The 27,700-nt window shown below is 53.5% G+C and overlaps 8 protein-coding genes across 8 annotated transcripts; 4 read left to right on the top strand and 4 right to left on the bottom strand.

The window, feature by feature from the left end:
* Positions 1-3,509: 3,509 nt before the first annotated feature.
* TRIREDRAFT_108238 (uncharacterized protein) lies at positions 3,510-4,382 on the top strand (the record flags this gene model as incomplete). The annotated part of the gene is made up of 1 exon (XM_006966088.1): positions 3,510-4,382. The coding sequence occupies one exon, from the start codon at positions 3,510-3,512 to the stop codon at positions 4,380-4,382; it is 873 nt and encodes a 290-aa protein (XP_006966150.1).
* An 848-nt stretch (positions 4,383-5,230) lies between these two features.
* TRIREDRAFT_78740 (uncharacterized protein) lies at positions 5,231-6,269 on the bottom strand (the record flags this gene model as incomplete). The annotated part of the gene is made up of 3 exons (XM_006965952.1): positions 6,118-6,269; positions 5,587-5,926; positions 5,231-5,437 (listed from the first exon to the last, which is right to left on the bottom strand). Exons 1-3 carry the CDS (start codon positions 6,126-6,128, stop codon positions 5,231-5,233), a joined length of 558 nt encoding a protein of 185 aa, XP_006966014.1. The 5' UTR covers positions 6,129-6,269.
* A 696-nt stretch (positions 6,270-6,965) lies between these two features.
* Positions 6,966-7,448, bottom strand: TRIREDRAFT_108235 (uncharacterized protein; the record flags this gene model as incomplete). Its single annotated transcript, XM_006965951.1, has 3 exons — positions 6,966-7,144; positions 7,215-7,227; positions 7,290-7,448. 3 exons carry the CDS (start codon positions 7,446-7,448, stop codon positions 6,966-6,968), a joined length of 351 nt encoding a protein of 116 aa, XP_006966013.1.
* A 613-nt stretch (positions 7,449-8,061) lies between these two features.
* Positions 8,062-8,683, bottom strand: TRIREDRAFT_62922 (uncharacterized protein; the record flags this gene model as incomplete). Its single annotated transcript, XM_006965950.1, has 2 exons — positions 8,062-8,125; positions 8,178-8,683. The coding sequence occupies 2 exons, from the start codon at positions 8,681-8,683 to the stop codon at positions 8,062-8,064; spliced, it is 570 nt and encodes a 189-aa protein (XP_006966012.1).
* Positions 8,684-11,759: 3,076 nt separating this feature from the next.
* On the top strand, positions 11,760-13,366 carry TRIREDRAFT_108233 (uncharacterized protein; the record flags this gene model as incomplete). The annotated part of the gene is made up of 4 exons (XM_006966087.1): positions 11,760-11,869; positions 11,938-12,003; positions 12,047-12,480; positions 12,699-13,366. 4 exons carry the CDS (start codon positions 11,760-11,762, stop codon positions 13,364-13,366), a joined length of 1,278 nt encoding a protein of 425 aa, XP_006966149.1.
* Positions 13,367-16,044: 2,678 nt separating this feature from the next.
* TRIREDRAFT_108232 (uncharacterized protein) lies at positions 16,045-16,660 on the top strand (the record flags this gene model as incomplete). The annotated part of the gene is made up of 3 exons (XM_006966086.1): positions 16,045-16,052; positions 16,233-16,350; positions 16,490-16,660. 3 exons carry the CDS (start codon positions 16,045-16,047, stop codon positions 16,658-16,660), a joined length of 297 nt encoding a protein of 98 aa, XP_006966148.1.
* A 3,306-nt stretch (positions 16,661-19,966) lies between these two features.
* TRIREDRAFT_108231 (uncharacterized protein) lies at positions 19,967-21,184 on the bottom strand (the record flags this gene model as incomplete). Its single annotated transcript, XM_006965949.1, has 2 exons — positions 19,967-20,411; positions 20,475-21,184. The coding sequence occupies 2 exons, from the start codon at positions 21,182-21,184 to the stop codon at positions 19,967-19,969; spliced, it is 1,155 nt and encodes a 384-aa protein (XP_006966011.1).
* A 3,036-nt stretch (positions 21,185-24,220) lies between these two features.
* Positions 24,221-27,447, top strand: TRIREDRAFT_63293 (uncharacterized protein; the record flags this gene model as incomplete). The annotated part of the gene is made up of 3 exons (XM_006966085.1): positions 24,221-24,524; positions 24,639-26,353; positions 26,455-27,447. 3 exons carry the CDS (start codon positions 24,221-24,223, stop codon positions 27,445-27,447), a joined length of 3,012 nt encoding a protein of 1,003 aa, XP_006966147.1.
* Positions 27,448-27,700: the final 253 nt, after the last annotated feature.

The raw sequence follows: 27,700 nt of genomic DNA, 5'->3' as shown, positions 1-27,700 counted from the left end.
CCTGCTGTCACAACAATAAGCTGCGACTAATTCCCGGCCCTCTGGTTGGCTCCAAGGCGGCTGACGCTCGTCTCAGCCTATCTCGATGACTAGAGACGGGCTTATCCAGTCGCCGAGACATTTGGTTTGCAACACGCTTTGTGTAAGAGAAATCTGAGGGCTAAGAATGCTCGAATGCGGCAGGGCTTCCCTTCCAACCCCACAGCATCTCTGCTCTCGCAGGGATTATCCCTCCACACCACCGACCGGCCTTGCGACAGATGCACACGAGGATCTGTGGCTGACGGCTTGAAGCTTAGCTGAACCACCAATCACGGCCGACCATTTCCAAAGCCTGGCCCCTGCCTGGCCGATGTCGCGCTCAAGCTTCGACACCAACGGCATACGTTGCTCTTGACGGACGGAGACCCTAAAACGCCACCATGCGGTCTGGCGTCTGGAGAGACAGACCCCAAAGACGGCAGAGGAATCGATGCTCAGCGCCACCATTGCAATCTTACCCAAACAGCGCCATTGAGAGCCTACACACGCTATTAAGACAAGGGGATGTAGTCACGGCGTGTTGGTGTTCTTTCGTCCCCATCTCGGGGACACGGGAGCCCCCCTCGAAGCTGGTGCCATGTGCGAGGCAATCTGTGCGACTTCTCGTCGTCATAGCCACACGTGCCGCAGACATGTCACTCGTGCTCGACATGGCCGAAACAGAAAGGTCGGGTGCAGTTTCTGGCTGCAAGATGGACAAGGTGGACGAGATGAGGATGCAGAGCCGGGGCTGGGCATGCGCGGATGCTGCAGAGAGTAGCCGGGTGTGCTGGGCCGCAGATTGCATTTATGGAGTTTTCCAGCGCCAGCGGCGCCATGCCTGTATTGAGGCCAGAGAGAAGGACTACGGGGAGGGGACCAACGGAGAACAGCCATCTCGAACGAGGACGCTCCCGGAAACCTCGTGGGCCAATAAGGTGCAAAGATCCGACACCTGCAGCATGCACGAAGTCGAGAGAGGCACGATTATGACAACCCTGCCTGTCCGGTGCAACCTCCTTTGGCTCGTCTCGCCTCGATGTTGCCTGTTGATATTAGTATGAGGGACGCGATGCCACATCCTGACGAGCTGCTCGCATGGACTGCCGGGACGACCCATCCATCTGGCGGCGTGGTGGTGCTCACTCAAAAAATCGACATCATAAAACTGGCGCCTGCAGCCAATCAGCATCCCAGCCGCGGGCCTGTCGTCCTTATCTCAGGCCAACCAAGATTGCCGGCCCGTCGCCCGAACGTCTAATGCTACAGATAGTGGTGGTATTAGCCTGGGACTACTCGAACGTTGATACGAGCCAGCTTGCCACAGCATGGTCTCGGTTATGAGGCATCTAAGGTCCTCTACCTAGCAGCTGGAGAAGCAGGTACAAGTTGCTATGAGGACTCGCACTCCATGGTTGCACTCACACAAGTCATGGTGACATCCAAATGAGGTGATGGCACTGGCGCCTGCACGTACCCCCAGAGGTGCTGCCGGAGGTGCCTGCAAGGTGGTTGTTCTCAACGAGCAGTTGTCTCTGAACTGCAAAAGGGATTTATTTACACTGACTACCGGGGGTCCGAAGAGCAAAGTATCAGCACAGCTTTTGTCAAGGACACAGAAAGAACGGACAACTCCAAGGCGTACTCGTACCGTCACGATTGCCTACCTATGGGCACGCACAGAAACAGGCCACTTCCAACTGAGGCAATATTGGAGTGTCTTCATTTCGCAACGTACCAATTGAACTACACTCATGTCCACTCTAGGCGCATCAACACCTCTCTCAGTCAGGGTAAAATGCAACGGCGCCTATTCCTTCCGCCGTCTTATCCAATTTACCAGGGCCTATTTTCCCGAGCCAGATGGCGGGGCAGGGGAGGGGTGTGTCGTCGTTCCAGATCACTGGACGAATGCATCGCAGATGGTTGGACGCCTCACGCGAGTAGTAGGTATGTACTTTTGTTATTTGTGCTTGAACGGAGTGCTCCGACGATTCTTATAAAGATCAAAGCGGAATCTCGGTAATGACAGCGCTGCTAGAGATGAACATCAGGCCAGCTGTTCATACAAGACCGATGGTTCATTACTGGCCAAAGCCATGGGAAGTAGTTGGCCTCATCACCAACTTCCCGATCACAACAGCCGACGAAACTGCACACTATTCTTTTCACGTTCACGCTCTGATGCCCAGTGACTTGAATGCACTGCGCTGATCCGAGGCACTTTGGGGAGCACCGAGGGCTCCTGGCACTATCAGGGTCACTTCTCATCTCGGGCGGATTATTGTTCGGCTATATTCCACTCCGAGTTCATCTTACTCAGTCAGTTCGACGACGTTGCACACGAGAGTCCAATGGTTGCAGCCTGGCCGCGGTCCAAGGAGCATGGCATGGTGGCTCTCACCGAAGACGGAGCGGAAACGACCGCGATACCCCCATGTTGCAGCTCTTACACACGGCAGGGAAAATGAGGATGGGGGTTGTGTGGACGTTCCGAAAACTCCCGATACCCACCCAGAGCCTGTCTCTCCCCAAGTCCTCGTACGCCAAGCTGGACCAGACCAGATGCACAAACGGCCGTAATTGGCCCTTGACGAGCATCTGTCTTGTCCCATCGTTCGATTGGGTTCTGAGTCATTGCAAGGGTTTACGAGGACGATCTCTGTAACAAGCTGCCAGAGCAGGCCTACCGCCTGGCTGGCTTTGAGGAACACGTAGCTCACTTTTTGGTGTAGACGGGCATCAGCCGGTGGCTTTTGCCCGCTGTAATAGCATGCACTTTGAGGAAAACCTGTCAAGATACCTATGCTCATCGAGATCACCCAGCATCGTCGTATTGTCCAAGCACAGAGAGAGAACCACGGAGCATTTGGTTTTCATATGTAATACGAAGCTCAACTTCAACTGTGGCTGTTTCAACGTCGCCATGAGGCTGACACGTGGAAGGCTTCCAATGTTGGTGTGCGCGCCTAAAAGTACAGCAACGGAGGTACCTAGACGCCACAAACGCCTGCGGGTCCAGGGCCAATAAACAGCCGCCAAGCTATCTCGTAATTTGTTCAACCATACCCACGAGACCTCATCACCATCACAAGCTGGGATATTGATTGACCTTCAGGGTCTGCCTGCGGTTTCTCCGATGTTCGCAACGCTGCCAGACTTCACGCCGCGAGACGTAAGGACGCCTCCCTGTAGTTTGGGCCATTCTCGGGCATTACGGCTAACCCATGGTGCAGTCACACTCTCTGTGGTACTCGTCGTCTAGGAATCCCTTCATCCCTCCAGGCCCGGTCGACATCCTTCACACGGATACAAACCACAGTCATCATGGCCCTGCACACTCGCGGCAGCGTGGGCAGCTCATGGAGCGGACACCGCTGGCGCGGCTCGCTGCAGACGAGCAGAAAATGAACCGCCGCCGACTGAATGTACAGAACTTTGGCAGCACCTGGATAAAGCCCCCCGGGGTGCCGAAAACGCTACACCAGATGCGGGAGGAGAAGCGTGAGCAAGAGGAACATCAGGAGGCTATGCGGCGGGAACAGCTCGCCCAGGAGCTAGCGGAAGCCGAGGGCGGCGGCCCGATGGACGAGGGCATGATGGACGACGTGCAGCTCGACGGTGCGCAAGATCTGGACGACGAGATTCCAGATGCGGAAGACGCCTTTGATCCGAGCAGCGACGACGAGAGCGAGGAAGACGGCGGCGAAGAGGACGAGGAGAACGAAGAAGGTGAAGACGACGACGATGAAGAAGCACTACGAGAAGAGGAAGCCGACGAAGAGGCTCTGCGGGAGGAAAGGCAGCACGGCCTGGTGGCGGCGCGCATGCGCATGACGGACGACGCCTTCCGGGAAGCCCTCATCCGCGGCGATCCCGAAGCGGACGGCAGCATGTACGGCGGCGACGAGGATCTGGAGGACGAGGACCGCGAGCAGTTGCTCGACGAAGACGACCTGTACGATAACACTCTTGACGATGGCACGGCCGGCGACATGGATGCCGACCTCGACGACGACATTCCTGAGGCCGACGACGACGGCGGGTACGAGCATACCGACTCCGAGGCCGAAGTTAGCAGCAGCAGCGCCCGGAGCGTCAACGTCCACGAGGAAGATGAGGATGACGAGGGAGAGGGGGACACGACGGACACGCACGACCTCAGCTTCATGCCGTCGCGGGCTGCGCCTCTCGGGACTCCCCAGTCTCCCACGATGCCGCGGCACGCCGGGTTTCCTTCTGGGTCCCGCGCAAGTTTGGATTTGAGTGGGTTGCTTTCGCAGGACGAGAGCAGTCTCTTGATGATGATGGAGAGTAGTCCTGCCGTGACGACCAGGAGAAGGGCAGGACAGCGGAAGTAAAAGGGTCTTTTTTTTTTTTTTTTTTTTTTTTTTTCCTTCGTTCTTTTTCTTTGTTGATGCCCTTCTCTTTCTCTGTGGTGGTGATGGCGTGGGGAGAGAGGGACGATAGATATCAGTATAGTTTAGATACCCCCTTTTTGCTTTGGAGCAAACGACATTATAAGGAATGACTTGATGGTTTTCTTTTATGCAATGATAATAGCGAGCGAAAGTGAGCGGCGTGAGGAGAATCAAAGAATTATCGTGTGATTCAGAATGTGAAGAAATGATAGGCCAGAAGTCAGTGCCCAATGATGCTATTAAAAGTACTAGTATATAGAACAAGAAGTCATATCAAAGAAACCAAGGACCAAGTAGCACTCGCTTTTTTTCTTCATCTTAACAGTCAAGGAACCTCAACCTGGTCCTTTTCTTTCCTCCTCTACACCATTGCAGCAGCCCATGTATCCATTCGACTTTGAAGGGGGAAAAAAAAGAAACGGGGACGGGGAAAGATTTTTTTGAGGAGCAGCAACGACAGACACCCGAAACGCCAGCCCCAAGATGCAAGATGCATGTCTTTTTGTTTTTCTCCTTTGTCGACAAGCACGCCGTAGCCCCACCCAGCCAAGAATCACGGGTCGTTATAAAAGAAAAGAAAACCAGCGTCGCTTCGCGGAGGACGCGAAACAAAGACGGGGGGGAATATAAACATGGCGAACACTAAAGAAGAGAGAACCCCCCCTCACTCTATCATGTTCTCCTCGTAAAAGGCAATGGTCGGGGCGGGAAAGATGGGGGGGGGGGGGGGGGGGGGGGCGGAATCGATTGGTGAGGAGGCGTTCTCGCAGGCGTTTTTCTTTTTGCTTTCAAAACAGCCAGACGTATATGAAGAGGGCGGCGACGGCGAGGAAGAAGAGCAGCCACCACTTCCAGCTGATGCCGCTGCGCTGGGCCATGATGAGCATGCGGTTCATGGTGCCGCGGAGGCGCACGCGGGTCGAGTCGAACGTGTCGTTCATCTTCTCGGCGAGGGCGGAGGATTCGCGGATTTCGTCGCCAATGGCCACCGTCATCTGTGCGCTTTCGTGTTAGCACCTTTTTTGATCTGTTCCCGCCCTTTTGGTACCCATTGATGAGATCCCTTTATCTGAAAAGGGGGGTTTGTTCTGGATGGATCAAAAGGGAGTCAATTCGTAGCAAGAGTGGCGCGCGCCGGACGTACGTCTTTCAGAACCTTGACTTTGCCCAGTATCCCTGACACCTGCTCGTCGTTCTGGCTCTCCAGCTCGTTGAGCACCGCGTCGCTATACTGGCCCTTGCGGTTCGGCGTCGCGCTCCGGTACCCATGCGACGGGCTCCCTGCGTCGCCGTAGCCGTTGCTGCCCATCATCGAGGGGGAGTAGCCCCCGTAGCCGCTGTAGCCATAGCCCCCTCCTACGCCGGCGTTGGGAGAGGGAGACGGGCTGGGTCGGCCGCCGCCGCCGCGCTGTGACTGGTCGCCCGTGTAGCCGGCGAAGAGGACGCTGCGGGAGTCGCGCTGGTGGAGGGACGAGGTTCCGAATCTGCTCGTGGTGCGGGACAGCAGGGCAAAGTGGTTAGCTATGTGGTCTATGGTGTTGCTGGAGTTGTTCGAGGAGGGGAACGGCGACAATGGGAGGGGAGGCGCTGAAGGGCGCGCGCGCATCGCGAAGTCGCCTCTGCGAGTGAGGATTCGAATAGGGTAGGCTGGATATCAGGGACATGGAACACGCACCTTTGCGACATGATGACACTGGAAGGGAAGAGGAAGCAGGAATCGCGCAGCTACGGAGATGAGAAACAGAGCAGCTGGCGTGGGTGAATGGAGCCGTTGAAAGAAATACAATGCAGAAGTAAATGCTTGAATGTTCGGTTTGAGAAAGAAAAATGCAGAGTCACCCTCTGCGGAATTGTCGAAAATGTTATTTGATTGAAGGCAGCATTCTTTATGGCTTAGGTGGTCTTGTCCGTGACAGTCAAGAGTGGCGTGTGTGACTTTTGGAGGGATTAGACGCAGTGAGTACGTACCGAGCCAGTGGTGGCGGCTGAATCAAACAACGAACTGTGGCTTGTCCTGGGCAAGGTATATGCACACAACGAGCAAAAGATTGAAGAGAAGATAAAGTAGGCAGACAATCATCAAAGCATAGCGACAAAGTCATACGAAGCAATTGTCCAGCGCATGTCATCAGATTCAGGCTTGTTCAGCTGGATTGCAGGGTATGTGGGAGCCTGACACAGGTGCAGGGCCCATTCACTCGGGTGTGGGGATGGCGGGACAAGCAAGGCTCCAAGAACGCGATTGCGGACTGACAGCATCAGAAGTGTGGATGGCCTCAACACGGCGGGTGCAATTTTTTGGTAGGTATCTCTGCTCTTTTCCGGAACCAGCATGGCAGCTGAACGCCTAGCTTAAATAGCAAACAGAGACTTGTCTTCTCGTTACATGACCATCAGCCCGATGTACTCGGATCCCGCTCGAAAGATGCCCAGCTCCCCGTGAAAGGCTTGGTCATAATCCACATTACCATGATAGAATAGTCCGTCATCCAACGATACCAGACGCGGCAGGGGTGCATTTGCTTAGCCGTCCATCTCGGTGTCCTCATGGGCGGGCTGGAAGTCGTCGTCGTCCTCATCCTCATCGTCGTCCTCCATGGGCGTCTGCTCGGCAGCTCTGGCGTAGTCAATCTTGGCGCCACGGGTGCGGCGTCCTCCCTCGACAATGTTGTTCAGGTCAATCTCCTCGAGACCGTCCTCATCTGCATTAAGTGGTTAGAGATCGAAACAGCCTGCCTGGTAGGGAGATGTTAGGTGGTAGTGCAAATTTACCTGGTTCGGCAACCTATCGTGAACAAGTTAGTTATTTGACGATATATCGTGGTGTTGATTAACTCTGGGACTTACCTCCTCCTCATCGTCGTCCTCATCGTCATCGTCGTCCTCATCATCCTGATCCATGGCGGTGTCCTGGTGAACATCGTCCTGAGCGGCCTTGCCCTTGCCCTTGCTCTCAGCAAAGGTTTCCTCGGTGTGAGGGTTGGTAACTCCGGTTCCGTCAGACATTTTCGGTACTGGCAGATTGTTGATGAGTGGCTGTGTGAAGTGAAAGTGTAGAGGTTGATGGAGGGACAAGCTGCTCTTACGAAGAGTGAAGGGCCAGTGTTTTGGTAAGGTATAAGTAGGGCGGGTGAGCTCGAGGTGGATCGAACAGTGCTTCAAGCTCTTTGGGTTGGGAAGGAACTCGCCAATTGCACGGCGAGGACCTGGAGAGGCAGCAACAGGGCTAGGCCACTTGGGGACTAGCGCACATCGAGTTTTGTAGTGTATCTCGCAGTCACGTGTTGTCTGGATCTGGGTGAGACATGACCGTGTAGAGAACAAGGGCGGACACATGAACAAAGGAGTCAATGAGTGCCACGATGAGGAGGGACTGCTATGATTGCGAATAGGTGTAATGGCAAAAGAACAGTGTTACGGTACTTGAATAGGTGTAAGGGATCATACGCAGACAATGAGCCTTGTTTGGGTATCGTGGAGCAACTCAAAAGCATCAGGACAGAGAGCGACAGAGCTGGGATCACCAAGGCAACTGCGACACCTCGGCCCCTGTCAGTGGCCCGTTCATCGTGACAGTGTCTTGCTCGCATTGATAGATGTGCGTGTATATTTCCGATTTCTATTTCTCGCTGCCCCCTCCGCTCATTGCCAGGAAGACTACAATACCAATCAACCACCAGTACCTGCGTGACGTTAGTACCATGAACTGCCACAGAGACGGGACACACAACGTACTTTTGAAGAATCGTCTTCTCCTCCTCCTCCACCTTCTTCCCCTCCGGTGACAGCACAACCGGCTTGTTCAGCTCAGGCTGCTTGCCCTTGAGCGCCGGCAGCACCACAATCTGCGGCCCAAAGTCCCTCGTCTGACCCGCGTCGATCCTCACGCCCTTGAGAGCAGCGCTCAGGAGCTCGCCATGCGCATCGACCGACAGGACCAGGTTGGGCGAGTATCCCTTGTCAAAGTTGTCCACCGAGGCCACGGTTGTGCCGGAAATCCACCGCGCCGACTTTGTGTCGTACAGGCCCACGCGGACCAGCTGTGCAGACTCGGGAAGCTCAGGAGCCTCGTAGGAGATGATGGACGACGCTGCGCCGTTGCTGGCATCGAAGGCGACCTCGGCGAGGAGGCTGGGCGTCTCGGGGGTTTCGACGGGCTGGATGTAGATCTGCGCGGTGCGGAAGCCGGCCTGGACAAGAGCTGCGGCGCACAGGGCCGAGAAGAGAGCGTTGATGCGCATCTTGCCCGCGCAATGGAAAAGGGAAGCTGCGGGATGAGCTGTTTTGAGAGCTGTGTCTGTTCCTCTCCAGCAGGTGTCGTTACCTGGCCTCGATTGCGATAAGGCAGTTGAGAGCAGTGGTGGAGCTGTTGCAAGGTACCGGGATAAGCTCAGTGCCGAATACGGACAGACGCCTCTGGAGCGGTGGGTTTCGCCAGCACGTGCTGTGGCTCCAGCTTGGGGGACGTCATACCACGGATCTCAAACAGACAATCTTGAACCTTACAAGGCTGCCTTTATTTTCTACTACTACTGCATACCTACTGAATATCACTCAAGGCAACTGGTTATCAATTGCTCAGCAAGCCTTACTTGCGAACCAGGCAGCCCAGCAAGGCATGGAGAATAAGGCAACCTTTTCAACGAGACGCCCTCCGTGCGCCTACCTAGCTGAAATGGTTCGCCTGTAGAAGCTCCGAAGCTGTCCGGGGCTGCTCCGACAACTTCGATGAGCAGACACAAGCAAAGCAAACGGCCATCGCAACCAGTTCCCAAACGCCTCCACGCCGCCAACGGGGCTGCCAACGTCCCGTGTCTGTCGCCTTTTTGACAGGGACAATGCCTTCTATGTACCCTGAACATGGGGTAGGTAGATGGGTCGCGGCCTCTGTCGAATCATCCTGCCAAGTGGCTGCATTTTCACACCCTCTCAGCTGGACTAGGCCACTGTATTGCTGTCCAAGCTTGGGCTGGCCAGAGCCAATAATGTGAGCCAAATGACGTGTCGTCCATCATCACCGCCGACGCGCGAGTCGAGGCAACCGTTTTACTGGCTTCTCCGCCGTCGCCTCTAGGATCCTGGCCCATGCTTTGCATATACAGGGAGGTTGCCTCTTTTGCAGGCGGAGTTGGGCGTCAGCCATGTGCCTCCGGGAGCGACTTTTGGAATCATGCTGAAAGGACTCCCTGCCAGGTACTACTTATGGCCCGCGAGAAGAATTATGGGCAGTTCCTAACCGAGCCACCGCTTTTCACCGGCATTGGACAGCCTACCTCACCAGTATAGCCGAGGTTGCTCTTGGTCGTGCCAATGGCCAAACCAGTGTGTCCGTCAGACGAATTCCTTCACAAACTGAAGTCTTTCTCAGCAGGGACCTGAAGAGTGGCCGGAAGATGTCGGTCTAGTTGGACAATCTGATGCCATCGCGCAATAACGCTCACCGAACAGTTACTGCAATGCTATAATCGCCCTTGTCAGTTTGTGGCACAACACTTGAGGCCCTCGGGGAATCTCCCAGAGAGTGTCTTGATACATCTAACACTGGCGAGCATTCTGCTGATACGCTTTTCCTCTACATGATGATGACATCTTAATTTGATGCTGTCTGGTCGCATGAAGCCCTGATGAGGTTCATTGGTGGTTGATGGAATGAAGTAAGGGAAACCACGAAATGGCTTGATATTATTCCTATGGAAGAAAAGACAGATATCGAACACCGCGAAACTCCTTGCCAAATACATTTACCTCCATCCCCCTGCGAGCCTTCATGGTATTGCAGCATTCAATCGTGGTTCCATGTTGTCAAGTCCCCCGGCATGACCTATCTTGGAAATAATCCAAGGCAAGGCACGCAGAGGCGCACGCGTCTATAACGGTGGGGAGAACACGAAGAAAGACTATGGCCGGGTCTTGGATAATCAGCGCAAGCGGAAGAAGAGCCGCAAATGTTGTCGTCAAGGTCTGCGACAGATATTTATCCCTCCACCTTGGCCGGCTGAACAGGCGGACCACGAAGCTCCAGTGTACCACGGTAGTCGCGGCTATCAGCAATAGAAACAACTCGCAAGAGCATCGTCTATCCTGGAATAAGACAGAATGCCTCTGGTCCCGCATCATCTCGGGTTTACACGTCTATCGTTGACTCAGCTGTCAGAGCGACACTCTGCAATATTCGATATTCATTGTCCTACCAGATATGTCTTCCAGCCCTCCTCGTCCTGGGATCCCTTGCTGAACTGCTTTGGGATGATGTACAGAGTCGCCGTCAACCCCCAAGCCGCCAAGGTGTGGCATAAGAAATATCTATCATCGTCAAGATCTGTCGTCTGCCGAGCTGTCGCGTGGGTTTGTGACGCCTCGACGCCTTGCTCGTTCTTTGTGGCCGCTGGGAATGGGGTCTCTGGGTCATGGCGTTCCAACATAGGCTTGGATGGCGTATCAGGAGCGGATGATCTGATATCTCGAGGCTGAAGTTCGATTCACTCAAAGATGGCAAGCAGCATACGGCGAGAGGAGCCGGTAACATGCATTGAACGCGACGAGAAAAGAGGGAAAACAGCTAACGAAAGTGTCCTTCATGGCTGAGCCTCAATATGAGAACAGAACAGGTGAGAGATTCCCGAGGAACCTTGTCAGAATACCCCTCACTTTCCGCCTGCGAGTATCATTGGATCCTAGCAGGGGAGTGAGAGCGACCACCCTCCTGTCTCAGCCACCACGCCATGTCGGGTTCCCTTACGCTATCCATGTCGCTGCATCTCTCGCCGCGAACCACGCAGCGAGGCTCGTACTTTGTTTGAAGTACCTGTCTGCGCGTTCCATATTGAAGGTGTGCATCCTTCTCGCATTATTTGAGGAGGTTGGGAACCTAAGGTAAGACGAACTTCTTTAGGAAACCCGACCCTTTAACGCACACACCCCCCCTATCTCTCCGCCCTCGGGCCTTGTGTGTGCGCACGACAGCCTCCAACCTCGATAACTGACCATATCAAGTCCCAAACCCATCCACCTCTTACATTCTTGTCTCTGTCAACCATCTCGGAGCCTTCATCGCTCGAACTGCGTCTCTCTTTCCTGATCTCTCATCCTCTATCACTCATCCTTTGGTTTACAACTTTTCTCTCCTCCAAGCGGCCTGATACATAGCCCTGACTTCTCCGTCTGGCATGTCTCATATTGTTGTCTACTTCAAGAAGTAGCATATCCTGCTTCATTTGTGTTCCCTCATCATCTTCTACCTCGCCCATAACATCGCTTGTTAAGTGTTTGATCCTCCAAAGAGCATTCAAGAACGGAGAAGCTGGACCAACATCTGCAATGGTGCTCTCCAGTTGGTTACTGCAGATCAATATTTCCCTCTCAGCATTAGTCCTTCTTCCGGGTAGCCAGCAGAGCCATTTCTCCTGGGCGCCGGCGGCAACGTTTGCGTAAGTCTGAATCGCCTCGCTCTGCTTTGCTTCATGAATCGTTTGTGCTTATAGCCGTTGTGACATAGAATACTGGCTGCTTGGGGCGTGACGGGCATGTCGCTCGCCTTCCTTCACAAACGATATCTCCTACAGTATGTGTGTTTGTGTGTTTCCTGCGCCTATATTAATGCAAAGGAGATGGGCCGCTCACCGATCCTTGCAGGAACCCTCAGCGGACGATACTCTACCCGCTGCAAGTGTGGCTGCCATTCGTCATGGTTCTGCAATCTTCGCTCTCAGAGGCAATCCTGCTGCTGCCGCTGGCCACTACAGCCGCCATGGTCTTTTTGGCGGCGCAGAGGGGCGGCGGAGCTCCCGACGACGATCTGGGACTTCCCATCCCAGTCCCTGGACCGCGCCGATTTCGATTCCGCCCAGCAATCATGCTTCCAGGTGCACAGAATCGGTGACGGTAGCCTTGATACTGCCTCATCTCCCGCGCAAGGGCTCCAAGGACGAGACGGAAACCCAGCCACCGCAAGGGTATTACTGGAGTCGAAATTGCATTGCAACAGACGACTCAAGGCCAGACGCTACATCCAGCTGGCCAACAGCTGTCCAGTGGTCAGGTCAAGGGGATCTATGCTGGTTTGGTCATGGTTGAAAGCAAGTGTATCGAGGTTGATAACGCACGGATCCCGTGGCAAGCGCTCATAGCGCTCCATCGCACTCTGCTTCAGGAGCACCACGACTTTTTTCTTGCCACTCAGCATCCTACAGCAACCATGGACTGATCTGATATCACTCCATCGCACTCTGCTTGACGAGCACCACGACTTCTTTCTAGCCGGCCAGCACCCTACAGCAACCCCCGCACTGCGGCGCTTGGCTTCCAAGTACGCGATGCCCGCACGGATGTGGAAGCATGGCATCCAGTCCTTTCTTGAGCTACTTCGACAGAGCTTGCCTGCTTCGATGGATCATATGCTTGCATTTATCTTTCTGGCTTATTATATGATGGTCCTCCTTTACGAGACCGTGCCGGCCTTTGAGGACACATGGATCGAGCATCTTGCCTCGACCTATTTGGATGCCTATATGATGGCCCTCCTCTACGAGACGGTGCCGGCCCTCGAAGATGCATGGAACGAGTGTCTTGGAGACCTTGCTAGGTATCGAATGGCCATTGAGGATGATGACATCCGTGGTCGGGAAACCTGGACTGGTGTCTCGGAGAACTTACCAGAAACCGAATGGCCATTGAAGACGATGACATTCGCGGTTGGGGAAACCCGGCCGGTGCCTCTCGATGCCGGTATCATATGGCGGCGCCCCCCCCTCATCGTCAACCGGATGGCTGTATCATCATCTTGCTATACTGGCTCGGCCGAATGCTATACAGCAGCTTTACTACTACACCAAGTCGAACGAATGCTGTACAGAAGCTCTTGTACTACACCAAGTCGTCGACAAAACCCTCTTCAACAGCTCTACTACTACAACATCTCGGCCTGACCGAATGCCTTACAGCAGCTCTTCTACTATGCCGCGTTTGCTCGGTTGAGGCCTTGCAGCAGCTATTCTAATGCACAGCAGTGGCCGGCCCAATGCTGTGCAACAGCTCTTCTACTACACAATGACCACGAGACGTTTCGTAACTCACAGATACCGTCGATCGGGTCGGGATTGCGTGCCAGAAGTTGCCGCCGTTGCCATCACTCGTGGCTCGTCGCGATGTGCGCCTCCGAAACGGAGTGGTCAGCACCTCATAGACTCCAGCTGTCGATGTGGATGTTATGTGGAAGTATGACCCCTGGTTCAGCTTCACCCTCATATTGCAGCTATGGCGCGGGTAGCCCTCACCATACCCGCATCGCAGCCAATGTTGACGATGCAATGGGCACGTCGTTGACGTCCATTTGACGCCCGTTTGGCGTGCAAGGTCAGGATTCGGTTACCACGTTAATGTCGGATCAAACAGTGTCAAAATAGACGCATGGTCTACGAAGACGGGGTTCGGCTCGCAGCTGTCTTACAATCATTTGCGTCTTGGCTACATGCCTCCGATACATTACACGGACTGTTTAAAGATGCGGAAATCCCGCCAAAGATTCACGTTTCGTCGGCCTCAGATTCTCTTGAGCACCAGCTCCAGCCACGGCCCACCAACGCCTTGGAGATGCGAATATCCCGCCAGATCTTCACGTCCCTTTGGCTGTCATACGCCTTTATAGCCCAATTCTCCGATCGTGTATGGTCTATTGTCCGTTTGGGGACTCGGATATTCTGACACTTCATTACGCTTGCTCGGTTAAAATGCACACATCCTGCAGACATGTCACCAGTCAGCCGCATATGGTATGATGGAGGGCATTCATATGTGACCAAACCAGGATACCATCATCCTGTTGTCCGCTTTCGATCAATGAAGCCCCGAGTCCAGGGCTAGTGATCCGGATCCAAGGTTGTAGCATCATTCGGCTTCTCGGGAACCTGATTCGTGATCCTATACAATTGCTGCGTCACCAATCCACTCCACGTCAAGTTCATCCACCTCTGCAACTCCACATCTCGAAGACCCCCATCGCAATATCCACAACAACCAAAAAGTACCAGGAAAAAAATAATGCAATGCGTAATCTGGGAATCGAACCCAGGGCTCCCCGATGGCAACGGAGAATTTTACCACTAAACCAATTACGCTGGATGAAGACCTCGCAGAGGACTTTGCGATGCGGAACTTCTGTCAACTCATGGTTATCTTCCTTCCGGTCAGTCTGATCATGGAACGCTGATGAAGAAGGACGATTGTTTGAGCCTGTGGCAGTCCCTGAAGGTCGGCCAGAGAGACATTCGTGCCTGAGACATCTACGCCATCTATATGCGCCGGTTATGTCTCGATCTTGGAAACGACTCTTGTGGTCACCGTCACTGGTGAAGGCACTGGAGTTTGGCATCACCTGCCTACCAGCAATATAATCAGCCGACGAGATGTGGGGGATATAGTTCGTTCGAGGTGCCTTTTTTTCTTTTTGTGATCGGCGAACCCTGCGTATCTCGGGACACTATATTCTTGGTTACCCGTACAGCGTCACCTGCGTCTCATAGCCACCTTCCTACCACTGATAGAAGACGGCGTTACTGGACCTCGAATATTTCAACACTGTCTGGCGATGCTCTTGGCTGGCTCTCGTACATAGAGCGGTACGAGCCCCATACCGTTCACGAATATTAAACTACTATTCCTTCTGCCCTTGTCCTTCTTTCAAATTGATCTTATAGTGTTCATCAATGGCACTGAGAAAAGCCTGCCTTGTTCTGCATTGAATGGAAAATCGTCAGCTCGGCGCTGCACCTGGTCATACGTTCGGCACCTTGATCTCTTGCTGAGATGATGTTCAAAAGTTATATTAGAGACTTTGGATTGTGGTTAGACTTGCATGGATACATAAGTCGTTGGGGCTCTTCAGATTGTATTTACCATCGATGGTGTAGCGTATACAACGAGCAAGTTATGAGAAGTAAGCAAAGACGGCCTTAAGAGAGGAGCATGATATCAAGTGTGGCGATACATAGACTACTCCATACGAAGTGTTTATCACAATCTGTTCTCTTTCAGGAGGCAAATGTGACGGAGCTGGACGCTGGACTGCATCTCACCCCCATATATTCGGCCGCTCACTTGGACACAAGGCCGCTGCCTGAAAAGTCAGTCAATCGGGTGGGCCACAGAGTCAATATCTTCTTCTATCTATATTTCCTCGGGGAATGGATGATGGCTGGCATTATGTCACGAAATACCACCTGTAAGCTTGAGGCCCTACAACTACTGTATGTGTGTGTAAGGTAAGTTGTGGTCCTCGGTCGACGCCGCAAGAGAACGGGGGGCGATGAAGCCGGGTTCAGGCAGCTGAGCGCCCTGATCCAATGCCTTTATTTACTGTCCGTCAAACGAACATAGTTGTGGTAGTCGCGACGATGTCTCATTCATGTACACACAGTCTGTGGGCAATGCATCTCGTGAGTCCAAGTTCTTGGAGCCTAATTCCGTCAATTCTAAAGATGGAGGGATCAACTAACCAGGATCCAAATGCCGCCCAAGGAAAAAAAAAGAAAGTATGAAATGATAAAGTGTCTCGTTTACACATGCGTTCCAAAGGTTATTAGGTTTTCGACAACTGATTCCGTCCATGATGGCCAGGTAAAAGACGGCCAGGTAAAAGGAGATGAAAGAAGATGAGTGACCTGCGTTCTACAAGTGTCCACCCTTTCACCTCCACCCAGAAACTGGCCGAGGGAGCTCCCGCAGCTCCAGACTTTGGCCGCCCTGAAACGACGCCAAATAGATCATAGTAGCTGTTGTGACTATCGGAAGGACAAGGACGGTGTCTGCGAGTGACGAATGGAGCGCAAATGCAAATCCTAGCCATATTTCTAGCGGATATAGTATCATTTGGCGAGGGCCCCTGATACGGTCAGTCAAAACCAAGGCCTGGACGGTAAGGGTATTGATGGTTGCCATTGAGTATTTAATTCCATGAAGACTTACCTCAAGAGATACTGATGGTGAACGAGAACAAGGGACAGGCCGGTCACTCCCCAGAAGAGCAGAAGTCTAATCTGATGTAAGCATAATAGACGAGAGTTGAAGTGCTGGAAGAGGAGATGGTGAAAGAGGAGATGGTGGAAGAGGAGATGGTGGAAGAGGAGATGGTGGAAGAGGAGATGGTGGAAGAGGAGATGGTGGAAGAGGAGATGGTGGAAGAGGAGATGGTGGAAGAGGAGATGGTGGAAGAGGAGAGATGGTAAAAGAGGAGAGATAGTGAAAGAGGAGAGATAGTGAAAGAGGAGAGATGGTAAAAGAGGAGAGATGGTAAAAGAGGAGAGATAGTGAAAGAGGAGAGATAGTGAAAGAGGAGATGGTGAAAGAAGAATGATCTGGTAAAGGAGACGCACACAAAGTTTGCTATCGGAGCCCATGAGAAGAGATGTTGATGGCTTCCCAACAAGAGGACCAGCATTGAGAGGTACATGTTGACGAGCAACAGATAGCCCCCCATCCTTGCCTGACCGGTATCCATGATGAAGAACTACCGTTGAAAAGAGATGAAAAGTTGGAGAGATGGCTAGACTACAAGACAAGAGCAATGATGAGGCCTCTTGTTGTGAAAAGATGGATCAAGATTGAAGAATAGAAGCAACGCCTGGAGGATGTCTCGCACTCTTGTGAGAGACAAGCCAAGGAGACAGAGGGTAATCGTCGTTCTTGGTCTTGAGGAAGGAGAGAAGAAGAAGTGAGAGAGCGATTGGAGCACAACAGCTCTCGACGAAGAGAGGGAGAGTGGCAAGTAATCTAGTAATACAGACTTCTTCTACTCACTGTTGTGGTGTCCAGGTGCTCGCTGAGATGGGGAAAGTTAGAAGTGGGTGAGCCAGAAGAAACGGCTTCTCTTTGTAGGCAGGTGGCCAGCAAATCAGTTAAGTACGATTTAACTCTTCCAATGCCAAAGAAGAGCGAACGACGCGCGGTATTCATTCCCAGACGTTTTGGGAAACTGTGCTCTTACCAAGGTAGCTCGCCTTTTGCATGTGGAAGATTCCAACGGCCAAGGGGTAAAAGGAGGCAGCAGTGTTTGTTTAGTAGTTCCCGAGACGTCATTCACAACTGCGCCTCTCCTCTTTACTTAATGCTGAATTTCAGGGCGTAAAATGAGCAAACGATTGTGAGCCTATCAACTCGTTATCATGTATCAGAAGCAGGTACGGATGCAGCAAGGCACACCGAACTCCTTGATAGAATATTCGAGGAGGCGTCCAATCAGACTGAGCCTTGGAATTGCGCCTTGCCATTGCCTTGTCTTCTTCGAGCATATGAGGGATCTATAGCTGGCACATGAGGCCTCCGGGTTGCGTTGCATTGCATGTATTGCCTGCCGCGTGGTTGATGGTGGTTGGTCGGCCGAGGAGGTTTCGGTGAGTTCTGCTGCAGGCCCGGAAATGAAGAATGCCTCGTCACTCGGAGCAGCCGAGACCCCAGCTTGGCTGCACAGCATTCTTAAGGACTGCTGAGAGCACGAAAATGATCAAATAAATACCCGTCAACCTTTGTGTTCTTGGTGAAGTGGTAGAGCTACCCGCCTTACCCCAAACCCTTGCGCCCTTACCCCCCCTTATTTCGAAGCTTGCTTCGCAGCGCAGCAGCATATCGCAACGCAAGATCGTCCATCTTTCATGATCCGCGGTTTTTCTTCATTACGAATCCGCATTAGATGCACCGGATTAGCCTGGATGCAGAGAGCTGGAAGAGACTCCTTTTACTCTGGCAGTGCTGCAGAAACACCATGGACATACAAGGAGCCACATCGAGATGCCGAGGCAGAGAACGACCACGCTGCTATATACAAGGTTGTGGCAGCTTGTGGCTTGACGGCCGCGCTGAACATCGTCGCGGTCCAGTTCAACAGCAGCGCAAGAGATCGCCCGTGCAGCTCTTCGACGGCATATGACCTTTTCAGCTATTTCCCTTCATCTATGATACCCATCAGTCGGTGTGAAACCAGCCTACTTCTGCTTGCCGTTATGACGTGCCTGCACTGGAGCTGCATCTTCGGCCTCTTTAATAGACAACCTCGACGGAAGACTCAATCCCTGCCTCACATCATCATGGCCACGCTCTATACGCTTCTTCCAGCTGCAACAATTGCTCGGGACACGACAACAGTCTTTGTTCAGCTTCTACCTATAATCACTGACATTTACGTCGTGGCTGCCCTTCTTATCAATCATTCTCTCCAGGAAACGCCGGCAGTTGAGATCGCTCGTTAGTAGAGAGCTTGGATATCGGTGGGATTCAAAGGGGGAACGTGTGGTCCGTCTTCCGGTTTTCTTCTCCTCTTCAACATTCATTTTTATTTTTGGTCTAATTCCTGTTCAACCTGAGGCAGCGTCTTGTTTCAACTTTGGGCGTTGTGATTTAGTCTGCGGTGGACAGGACACTACCCAGCAGAGGCACAAGCCGTTCTTTCTTTATCGAACCTCCCCCTGTTAAGTATGTTCGTATTCACAGTTTGAGAATCAATCGAACTTACCTTAGTTTATATGTACACGCTGAACAACACATGCAAGCTTTTACACACATTGGAGCAATGGAGGTGATTGACAAGGAGCCGCGTCCGTTGTAATCGACGAGTGAGGCAGTACATCTTCGCTATAACAGTATCCCGTCATGGTATTACTCACATCCAAACCCCCCCCCCCCCTAGAATTACTACTTGCAAGACAAAATATCAAATGTTTCTTCAATCTCTCATCTACAACCACCACCAAAACAGCCAACGCAAGTGCCCGTGAACTACATGTACTTTGGAAAGCTCCCAGATCAAGCTGTTTGCTTTGTAGAGCAATCCCTTTACTTGCGAAAAGCTTCAACACCAAGGCAACGTTGGACTTTGCAGTTAGCTATACTAGCCGCCGCACCAATTAGTCGATATACGTCTATATTTAAACCACAGTGGCATTCCCTAGAGCAATGTAGAACTTGAGGCAATGTCACTCGATATATCAGGCTCGCAGCATTCTCACCATCGTCAGCAAAGCGAACAGTATTCCATTCATATATGTACACGGATGATGTAATATTCTCATCCCAGATCAAAACGATCCCTAATCGAGTGCCCCTTATCCAGCACACAAGAAAGCAATCGGAAATGCCACACATACTCCTATAAAACGCCAATATGCTCCTCACCACATATCCCCCCTTTCCATGATGCGTATAATGCGAGACAAAGGAAATAATTGTAGTGTAACCCTGTGAGGCTATTTTCCCAGAGGAGCTGCTCACCCGCGAGGGTAAGTAGGTGATGGCTTCCTTGGGTGAACGATGGACAGACGAAGGCGTGTAAAAGCAAGAGACGGCCTATGAAACGACTGCTGACCGAAAGAAGAAGGCAACACAAGTAAGGTATGAAAGTGCTGTAAGGGTAAAAGATGGGTATCATTGATATAAGGCCGCTTGGTCAGCGTCGTCCATCGGCACTGCTCTTCCAGGAGGGGAGTGGTGCCAGAAGCACATCTATTTGATGGTCCCTCCAATGCCTACTGCAGTGCAGCATCTTACTCTTCGTCGTCGACGTCGTCCTCGTCATCAATCTCGTCGTCTTCATCGTTCTCGCTCGATCCATCCGACTCAAGCTCATATCCAGGACATCTCTGCACGAGACCCTGGTAGTAGGCTACCAAAATTTCTGGGTTCGGCACGATTCTCCAGTCGACCCGGTAGAGAAACTCGAGCTCGAGGAGCCGTAGCTCAGCCACACGCACACCACCGACTCGTGCGTAGGTGGTGTTGTTCCAAAAGGAGTCGGATAGGCCCTTTGCGGCAACGGTGGCCGCGGTGATGAGGAATCGATGGACGGTGAGGGTGTTGATGGTGAACTCTGGATACAAGGCGCAGAGCCTGTCGATGTAGTAGACCATGGCTAGGAGAAGGGGTGGTATGAGGGTAGCATGTCGAGCCAGACGATGAAGATAGTCCCTAACCGAGATACCGGGAGGGGTTCTGTTATGAGATTGAGTCAGTCTTGCCCAGGGAAAGCGAACTGAATCGAGTTTGCAAGCTTACCTAGAGTGAAACCGCGTCAGGCCACCGCTCGATATGCGAATTGCGTCGTTAGTGGCAATCAGCTCTCCCAGCATGTGCGAGATGAGCTCGACCATGTGCTCGACCGGACAGTGCTCGTATTTCTGAGGCAGGATAATGGGAGGTCGTTCCTCAGGCTTGGCTCGTTTAGCCGCCTGCTGAACCGCGGCCTGCTGGGCCACGGCTTGTTGGGGGGCGGCCGAGGCCGGAGGCGCTGCCGGGGGCGCTGAAGAAGCGTCTGGAGTGGCCGAGGCAGCGGCGAGTCGACGCTTGTTGGGCGAGAGGGCGTTGTACAGCTGGGCCTGGGCGGGCGAGTGCCGGCTGGGTTGCAGCGTCTCGCCGCTGACGCCCATGTTGGTCGTCGTGGTAACGGTCATCTTGGTAGTCGTCGTCGTAGGCAGCGCAGCGGGGGACGGAGACGTGGAAATGGAGGCGCGGGAGGGAGTGCGGGTATCGCTATGAGACGCCCCGGTGCGGCGAGACCGACCAGGAGAGAGGGCCGACGAGGAGGCCGTGGCGGAGACTGTCGTCGTCGACTGCGAGGAGAGGCGACGCACATACGCCGGCTTCGGGCTCACGGACGGCAGCTGGGACGGCTGAGAGGTGACGGAGTCCTGCGAGGATCGCGAGGCATTGTGGAAGCTGGAGGGGGAGGCGCTGGAGGGGGAGAGAATGGGGGATGTCTTCAACATGGTCTCCTGCGGCGCATCATCGGAGCGCGAGCCTCTTGATTCCCTGGTCGGTGTGCTTTGATCCCCCTTTCCCTGTTATCGCCTTCGTTTGGTTGATTTCGCTTTCTTTCGACGGCCGAGTCAGACGGGGATAGGGTACTAGAGAGGGCCAATTGTTGGGGGCAGAAGGAAGACGACTGGGAGGAGCGAAGAAGAGGCCGGCCAGATATCCAGTGGTATCAAGTGGTATCACCTGGCATCAAGTGGCCATGAGTCGGTCGTCCTGGATCGGAACAGCCGGCGGTAGGCGGCCGAGCACCGCTGCTGGCGATGCAGGTGAGACAATGTGCAAGCAAAAACGTGCAGCAGCCCGATCTTGTCGTGACTCTGGAGCGAACCCGAAACGCTCACCGAGCCAGATCGGCACCTCGAGCCAAAAAAGCTGACGGTGGTAAGAATAATCGAGGTCTAAAATGGTTAAGGATTCAATCGGCGGGACGGACGCGAACCAGCACGACGGAGGCGGATTAGCGGCGTTTTTTCTCCCGGGTCTTTTTTTCCATTTTTTTTTTTTTCTGCAGCCAATGTTTGGGGGCGACGGAGATGCGGCACTGCAGTCGTATGTAGGTATCTGTACTTTGCGATCTACAGTAGATGGAGATACCTAAGGTACCTTATGAGATGCTGCTGTTGCCTTACTGGAGACTCAGCAACGAGTGACGATGAGGCGCTACTCCTGCCTCCTTTCAAGCAGCAGTGAGACGGAGCCCCCATCACCAGAAACCTGAGATTCCGCCGAGACCAAGCGGGAAGTCTCCGGTACCGGGAATCGCAGCAGGTGATGAGATCCTGCTCAATTTGGGGGCTGCAGAGACAGGACACAGAAGTGCAATATATGCAATTCTTCGGATGGCGCTCGACGTGGCTGGTCCGCCAAGGTCGAAGATGGAATCAAACGGAAGAGAAGCGAGACAACAAATGAGAGAGCAGTGTGAGATAACGTTCCTCCTTTCTCATTTCTCTTTTTTCAGTAGGAATAACTTGTATCAAATCAAGACTACAGGTATACAGGTAGGCAATGTGTTGACGGCTTATCCCGGGCCAAGACGGGAGTTTCTTCAAAGTAGATGTACCGGTACCTCATGCAGTAAGTGGGGATGGGGCGCAAAATGAGAGAGTGGATGAAGAGAAACAAAGAGAGGCAAGTCAGTCATCAACCGCCTTTGGAAATAGCTGGAGATCTTTCTGCCCTGTGTCGCTTGCTGGACCGATAGAGTGATCGACATGCCCTTGAGCAACATCCGTTCCCCCCAGCTAAGGTAGTATGTACATGCCTTGCGACAGTACTTACAAGCAATACCTACAGCTTCGACACGGCACACGGTTCTTACCATTTCAATGCCATCTCTCCCCCTTTGACCGTCTCTATGACGCCTTGTTTCTGTGACTCATGTTCATGCTTCAAATAGAGTTCGCTGCCCAAAAAGGCGGTCCCGTCTCATCACAAGTGGACTCTCATCACGATGGCAGACGTCTCCAGGCGGAGCTCCATCATCATCATCACAAATACCCCAGACCGGAACCCCAGAACACGCCAGCGAGAAAAAGGAAAAGGCCCGCTGATGGAACGGAAACACAGTGATGACATGTCGTCGTCTGCTTGGCCCTGGTGGATGACCGTCGTGCAATGAGCACCTGTAGCTGCCGGCTCGTGGCTCAACGAAGCTCGGTGATTCGCTCGTGGCCCAGGTCCGTGGCCCAGATAGGCATGCGGCAGATGCTCTTGTGTCATTTGTCGTGCGGAGCATTTTATCACACAGAATACCTAAGTTCTCTTTCGACGCTACAGCGGATTGCTACCACTAGATCAATGCCCTAACCAATGCACGCAATGATAACCCAGGTAGCTGAGGTATCAGCCTCGTGCACGAACAGCATGCTGCTCCTGTGCTGTTACATACACATACTTGATAATGTGCTGGTCAGAGACTGCTGCATGCGGTATTACTCGCTGAATTGCAACGACTCCCTACCTAAGGGCTTCTCAGATTATTGAGGGAAATCAGTTGAGAGCAGGCAGAAAAGTACACCTGCAAGTGCCAGCAGGGAAAATGCTCCATCTGGCTTCATGTTCTAGAAGCGTTTTACCTTCCACTGCTTCCCATACGTTATATGGCCAAGATCGACTCCAGTTTAGCGGACTGCTGTTCATCTTGGTGTGGAGACTCTGGGTTCTTCTTATTAAGGCGGGGTTCAACTGCAAAAAGCTGTGAAAACTTCAAGATTGTCTAGCATCTTGATTGAGCAATTGTAACATTCATTAAGAACTGCTGTGACTCCAGTTATATATAGTCTCTGTGTGGCTCGTATCTCTACGCTACTGTTCACGATACTTTCTCCATCAGCTTCAAGCACCGGCATCATTTGTTCAAAGCAGCAACACCAGCGGCGCAGCATCGCTCTTACATAGCCTTGTAAGGTACCTTCGTACAGAAGGTACCTAAACCCCAGAGATCCGATAAGATAAGACCATGCACGTGCCACGACGTCGGACTTGCTTTGGCGTGACATCTCGTCAGACGGCAAAGGCAACGAACGCTGATGCTTCTGACCTGCTATTCCATGAATTGCCCGTGAATTGATATCGCAGACTTGCTTACGCCGGTGCCTCTATTGCTATCGTCCATCCTCTGCCCTTTTTGCACGAGCTGCCCGCCTCTCGCGCATTGCCCACGCCGCCGTTGCTCAAGCCATATCTTTGCTCCCCCGGTGGCGCAAAGAAGCTCGTGCTGTCTCACGAGGCTCCGTCTTCAGCGCCCTCAGCCGCATCCGTCGGGAGCCTTCTCCCACTTGTTTCGTGCTCCCGATTCCCTCAGTGTTGCCATCCCTAGCAATCATCCATGATTAGCTGAGAGGCCGAAATATAGCAAGCCGATTCGACTTGATTCCAATCCTACTATTACACAACCGAGGCGACATCCCGGCACTTTGCTCTTTCGACCCTCTCCGCCATATCCCATCGTACCCCTGTGCTGCTTGCTCGGAACTCCCATCGCCATGGCGCGCCCCCAGACCTCACCGATCCTGCCGCAGCTGCGGAACGCCACAACATGCCCCGAGCAGTCGGCAGCTCTACAGGCGCTCAAGAATGAAATCGTCGGGCACCACCAAAAGAAGGAGACGTGGGCCAGCTTGGGCGTACTGGAACCCGTCGTCAAGACTCTAACGTCGGTTCGGCCTGCAGCCAAGGCGAACACTACAAATAAGGATGCCAGGCCACAGCCTTCTGAGCGCCGGACCCTTCCAGACGAAGACAAGGTGAGGCTGCAAGCCTTGCAGATCATCACGAGCTTTGCCAAGGGTATGTGTCTCAAGCTCTATTGCTTCGACTTGTGCTGGATATTCCAAGGCTACTATCCCGCCATCATCAAGCGTTATCCTAGAGCGAGATGCTGACTATGTTCTACCAATGCAGGAGGTCCTCCTTTCCTACCACCCATCCACTCCTCCCGAGCGCTCCCTGCAATCCTCGCTTGTACATCACCCAATGCCAATGCGCCTCAGATCGTCGTTGCCGCTCTCAAGGCCGTCGCCAGCATTGCAGATGCGGCAGCTCTGGCACCGCCGTCGTCCCCTCTGGATATCCCAGCTCTTGCCGACACCATCTTCACGTCGCCGTATCACCTCGAGTCCCTGTGCCTTATTCTTGCCACAACGTCATCGAATCACATGCAGCAGACCCAGGTGGAGCTAGCTGCCAGCTTGATATCTCGCATCTGCAGGGAGGAGCGGCACCAGCAGGCTCTGGTAAACTCTGGTGTTTTGGATATGCTCGCGTCGCGCTTGGCCAGCTTCGCCGTCAGCCAGGGCCATGTTGTGCCGGGGGCCGAGGCGCAAGCCTATAGCGACGGCTTATACGAAGCCTTTCCCAAGGAAGCTCCGCAAGGAACCCAGATCGGCCCCGTTCTCGGCGCCATAGCGGCCATCCTCGGAGACTCGAAATACAGAGCAATTCGGCTGATTAACTCCCCGGCCATTCTCGCCGTCTTTCCAAATATTGCATTCGAGATTATCGGCGTGAGCGGCTCTCAAGTGCAGAATCAGACGGCTATGGATCATCTACTGCCCGCTCCCTTCTCCGCCGCTCCCAACCCTCCCCAATCCCGCCACACATCTTCCGTCAACACCCCAGATCGCCCTGAATCACGAACCCCGAGTCAAACGCCGGGGCCCAGATTCGTCTCTCCCACTGCCTTGGAAGCGAGCCTCGAAAACGGCTCATCCGAGGACATTGAGAGCCCCTTCATCCCCTGGCTGATACTGCAGGCCAGGTCCCTGACCGGCTACGGGAGACTCATGGCGGCCACAATTGTTACTTCTCTCTTCAAAGCAGGTCTAGGGGTCAAGGAAGGGAGGGAAAACACCCTCGGCATGCTCATCGTGCCCATCCTCATTGACTTGATTGCCAAGAATGACAAGGATGACACTGAGTCGCAAAGCTCCTTCGATGAGACCCAGCATCTCATCCTGGAGCGGGCACCGGCAACATTGGCCCGCCTCATCACTGACAGCGAACGCCTCCAGAAGGCTGCGTACGACTGCGGTGCCGTCAAGACGTTGACCAAGCTTTTAAGACGCGCCTACCGCTCCGTGTCCATCCCTGAGGCAGCCAAGTACTGGTCACCCCAACCTGATACCGATATGGAAGTGGAAGGCCCGGCCAGCGCGACACGACTAGGCGAGGCCGGTCAAGACCCCCTGCTTTCTCATCGTGTGCGGCTCAGGGAGTCAACGCTCAAAGCTATTGGCGCTGTCGCTTCCGGAAAAGAAGATTATAGGAAAGCCCTGGTTGATGAGGACTTCATCCCTTATGTGATGGAGTCGCTCAATGAGTACCCCAAGCGGCCTAAGCAGATTAAGGATCGACTCAAGGACAAGCCTACCCCGGAGTCTGAAGCGCAGCCCAGCGTCTCATCGGCATATGGTGCCAACCCGCTGTCCGTCATTGTTGCGGCCTGCCACGTTATCAGGATGCTTTCGCGATCCATTAGCATCCTGCGGACGACTTTGGTTGACCACTCCGTTGCCATGCCCATTTTCAAATTCCTGAAGCATCCGGATGTTGATGTCCAGGTTGCGGCCACGGCTGCTATCTGTAACCTGGTCTTGGAGGCCAGTCCAGTTCGTGAGGTATGTCACCCGCCCCCTTGAGCCTCGTCTCCCGTCTTTCTTCCCGGATTGTTCACCGTCCTGTTTGTTTCCCTGCAACAAGTCTAGGCTAACGGTCATAGCTCCTGGCTGAAAACGGCGTCATGAAGATCCTCTGCGAGCATGCTCACTCTGAGAACCCTGCCCTGCGGCTCAATGCTCTGTGGGCGCTCAAGCATTTTGTCATAGCCGTGAGCCCCGACGTCAAGCGATCATGCTTGGAACTGCTCGATCCAGAGTGGCTAGTGCAGGTCATTCACGACGACGGTCAAGAGGCTACCGCGTATAGCACGCAGGCCATGCAGGCGCTGGCCGACGATGACGAGGAAATGGATGCATCCCCATCCGAGGAACAGGTACGGTGGATGTTTGCGGCGAATGGCAGCCTGCAAAAGCTGGATGCTTCAAGATCGACCAAGCTACGTCAAGCAGAAGACAAGCTCGCCAGCATACGCGACTCCGAACTCGACTCGTCTAGGAAGTCCCGGAGCGACGACATTGCGATCCAAGAACAAGGCTTGGAGCTCATTCGAAACCTGGTGGGCCTCGGCGTGGGTGCCTCGGCAGAATCGCCGTATGATACCACCGAGATGATTGACTACCTCTTTAGGACCATTGGACAAGAGCGGCTCTTTGATATCCTGGCCTCGAAACTGCGAGCCAGAGTGCTTCACCCTTTCTCTCGACGAACCCCAACCCCTGGACAGGAGACCAGGCTCATCCACCCGCATGCCAAGATCATCATTCCAGTCATCTATATCCTCGTCCACATAGCTGCCAGCACGCTCCAGCACCGACAGCTCGTCATGAGGCAGACGGACTTGCTTAGGCTGGTATATCAGCAGATTAGCAACAGGGACAAGGAGGTCCGCGTTGCCGTCTGTCACCTCATCATCAATCTTACCGGTCAGGATGACGAGGGAGAGGGACAGGCTTGGTCGGTGAGGGCAACAGAGCTGAAGAAGCTGGGGTTCTACAACCGGATGGAGCATCTGAAGCACAATGACAAGGACCTCGACGTGAGGGAGCGAGCCAGGACTGCGGTCTACCAGTTGGAGAGGGCGATTGCATTCTAGGAGCGTTACCCTGGGCGTCTCCCAACGTTTGCCTGCTCTTTCAATCCCAATGAGAGCTATGATGGCGTGCGAAGGTTCAAAAGCGAGGGCGGCATTGAGTCCGACAAGAGTGACGACAGCTGGTGGGAGAAGAATATGTGCTCTGATGAGGTGGGAGGTCACGTTCGTGCAGGGACTAGTTGAGGACCAGGACGGCGGCGGATTGAGCGTCGTGCTCGTTCGTCCCAATACTTGACACATTGACGTTGAGCGA

Source organism: Trichoderma reesei (assembly GCF_000167675.1).
Source record: "Trichoderma reesei QM6a unplaced genomic scaffold TRIREscaffold_11, whole genome shotgun sequence".
Classification (NCBI taxonomy): Eukaryota; Fungi; Ascomycota; class Sordariomycetes; order Hypocreales; family Hypocreaceae; genus Trichoderma; species Trichoderma reesei.
Note: the sequence above shows the minus strand (reverse complement) of the source record. Positions and strands in the feature narration are given on the sequence as shown.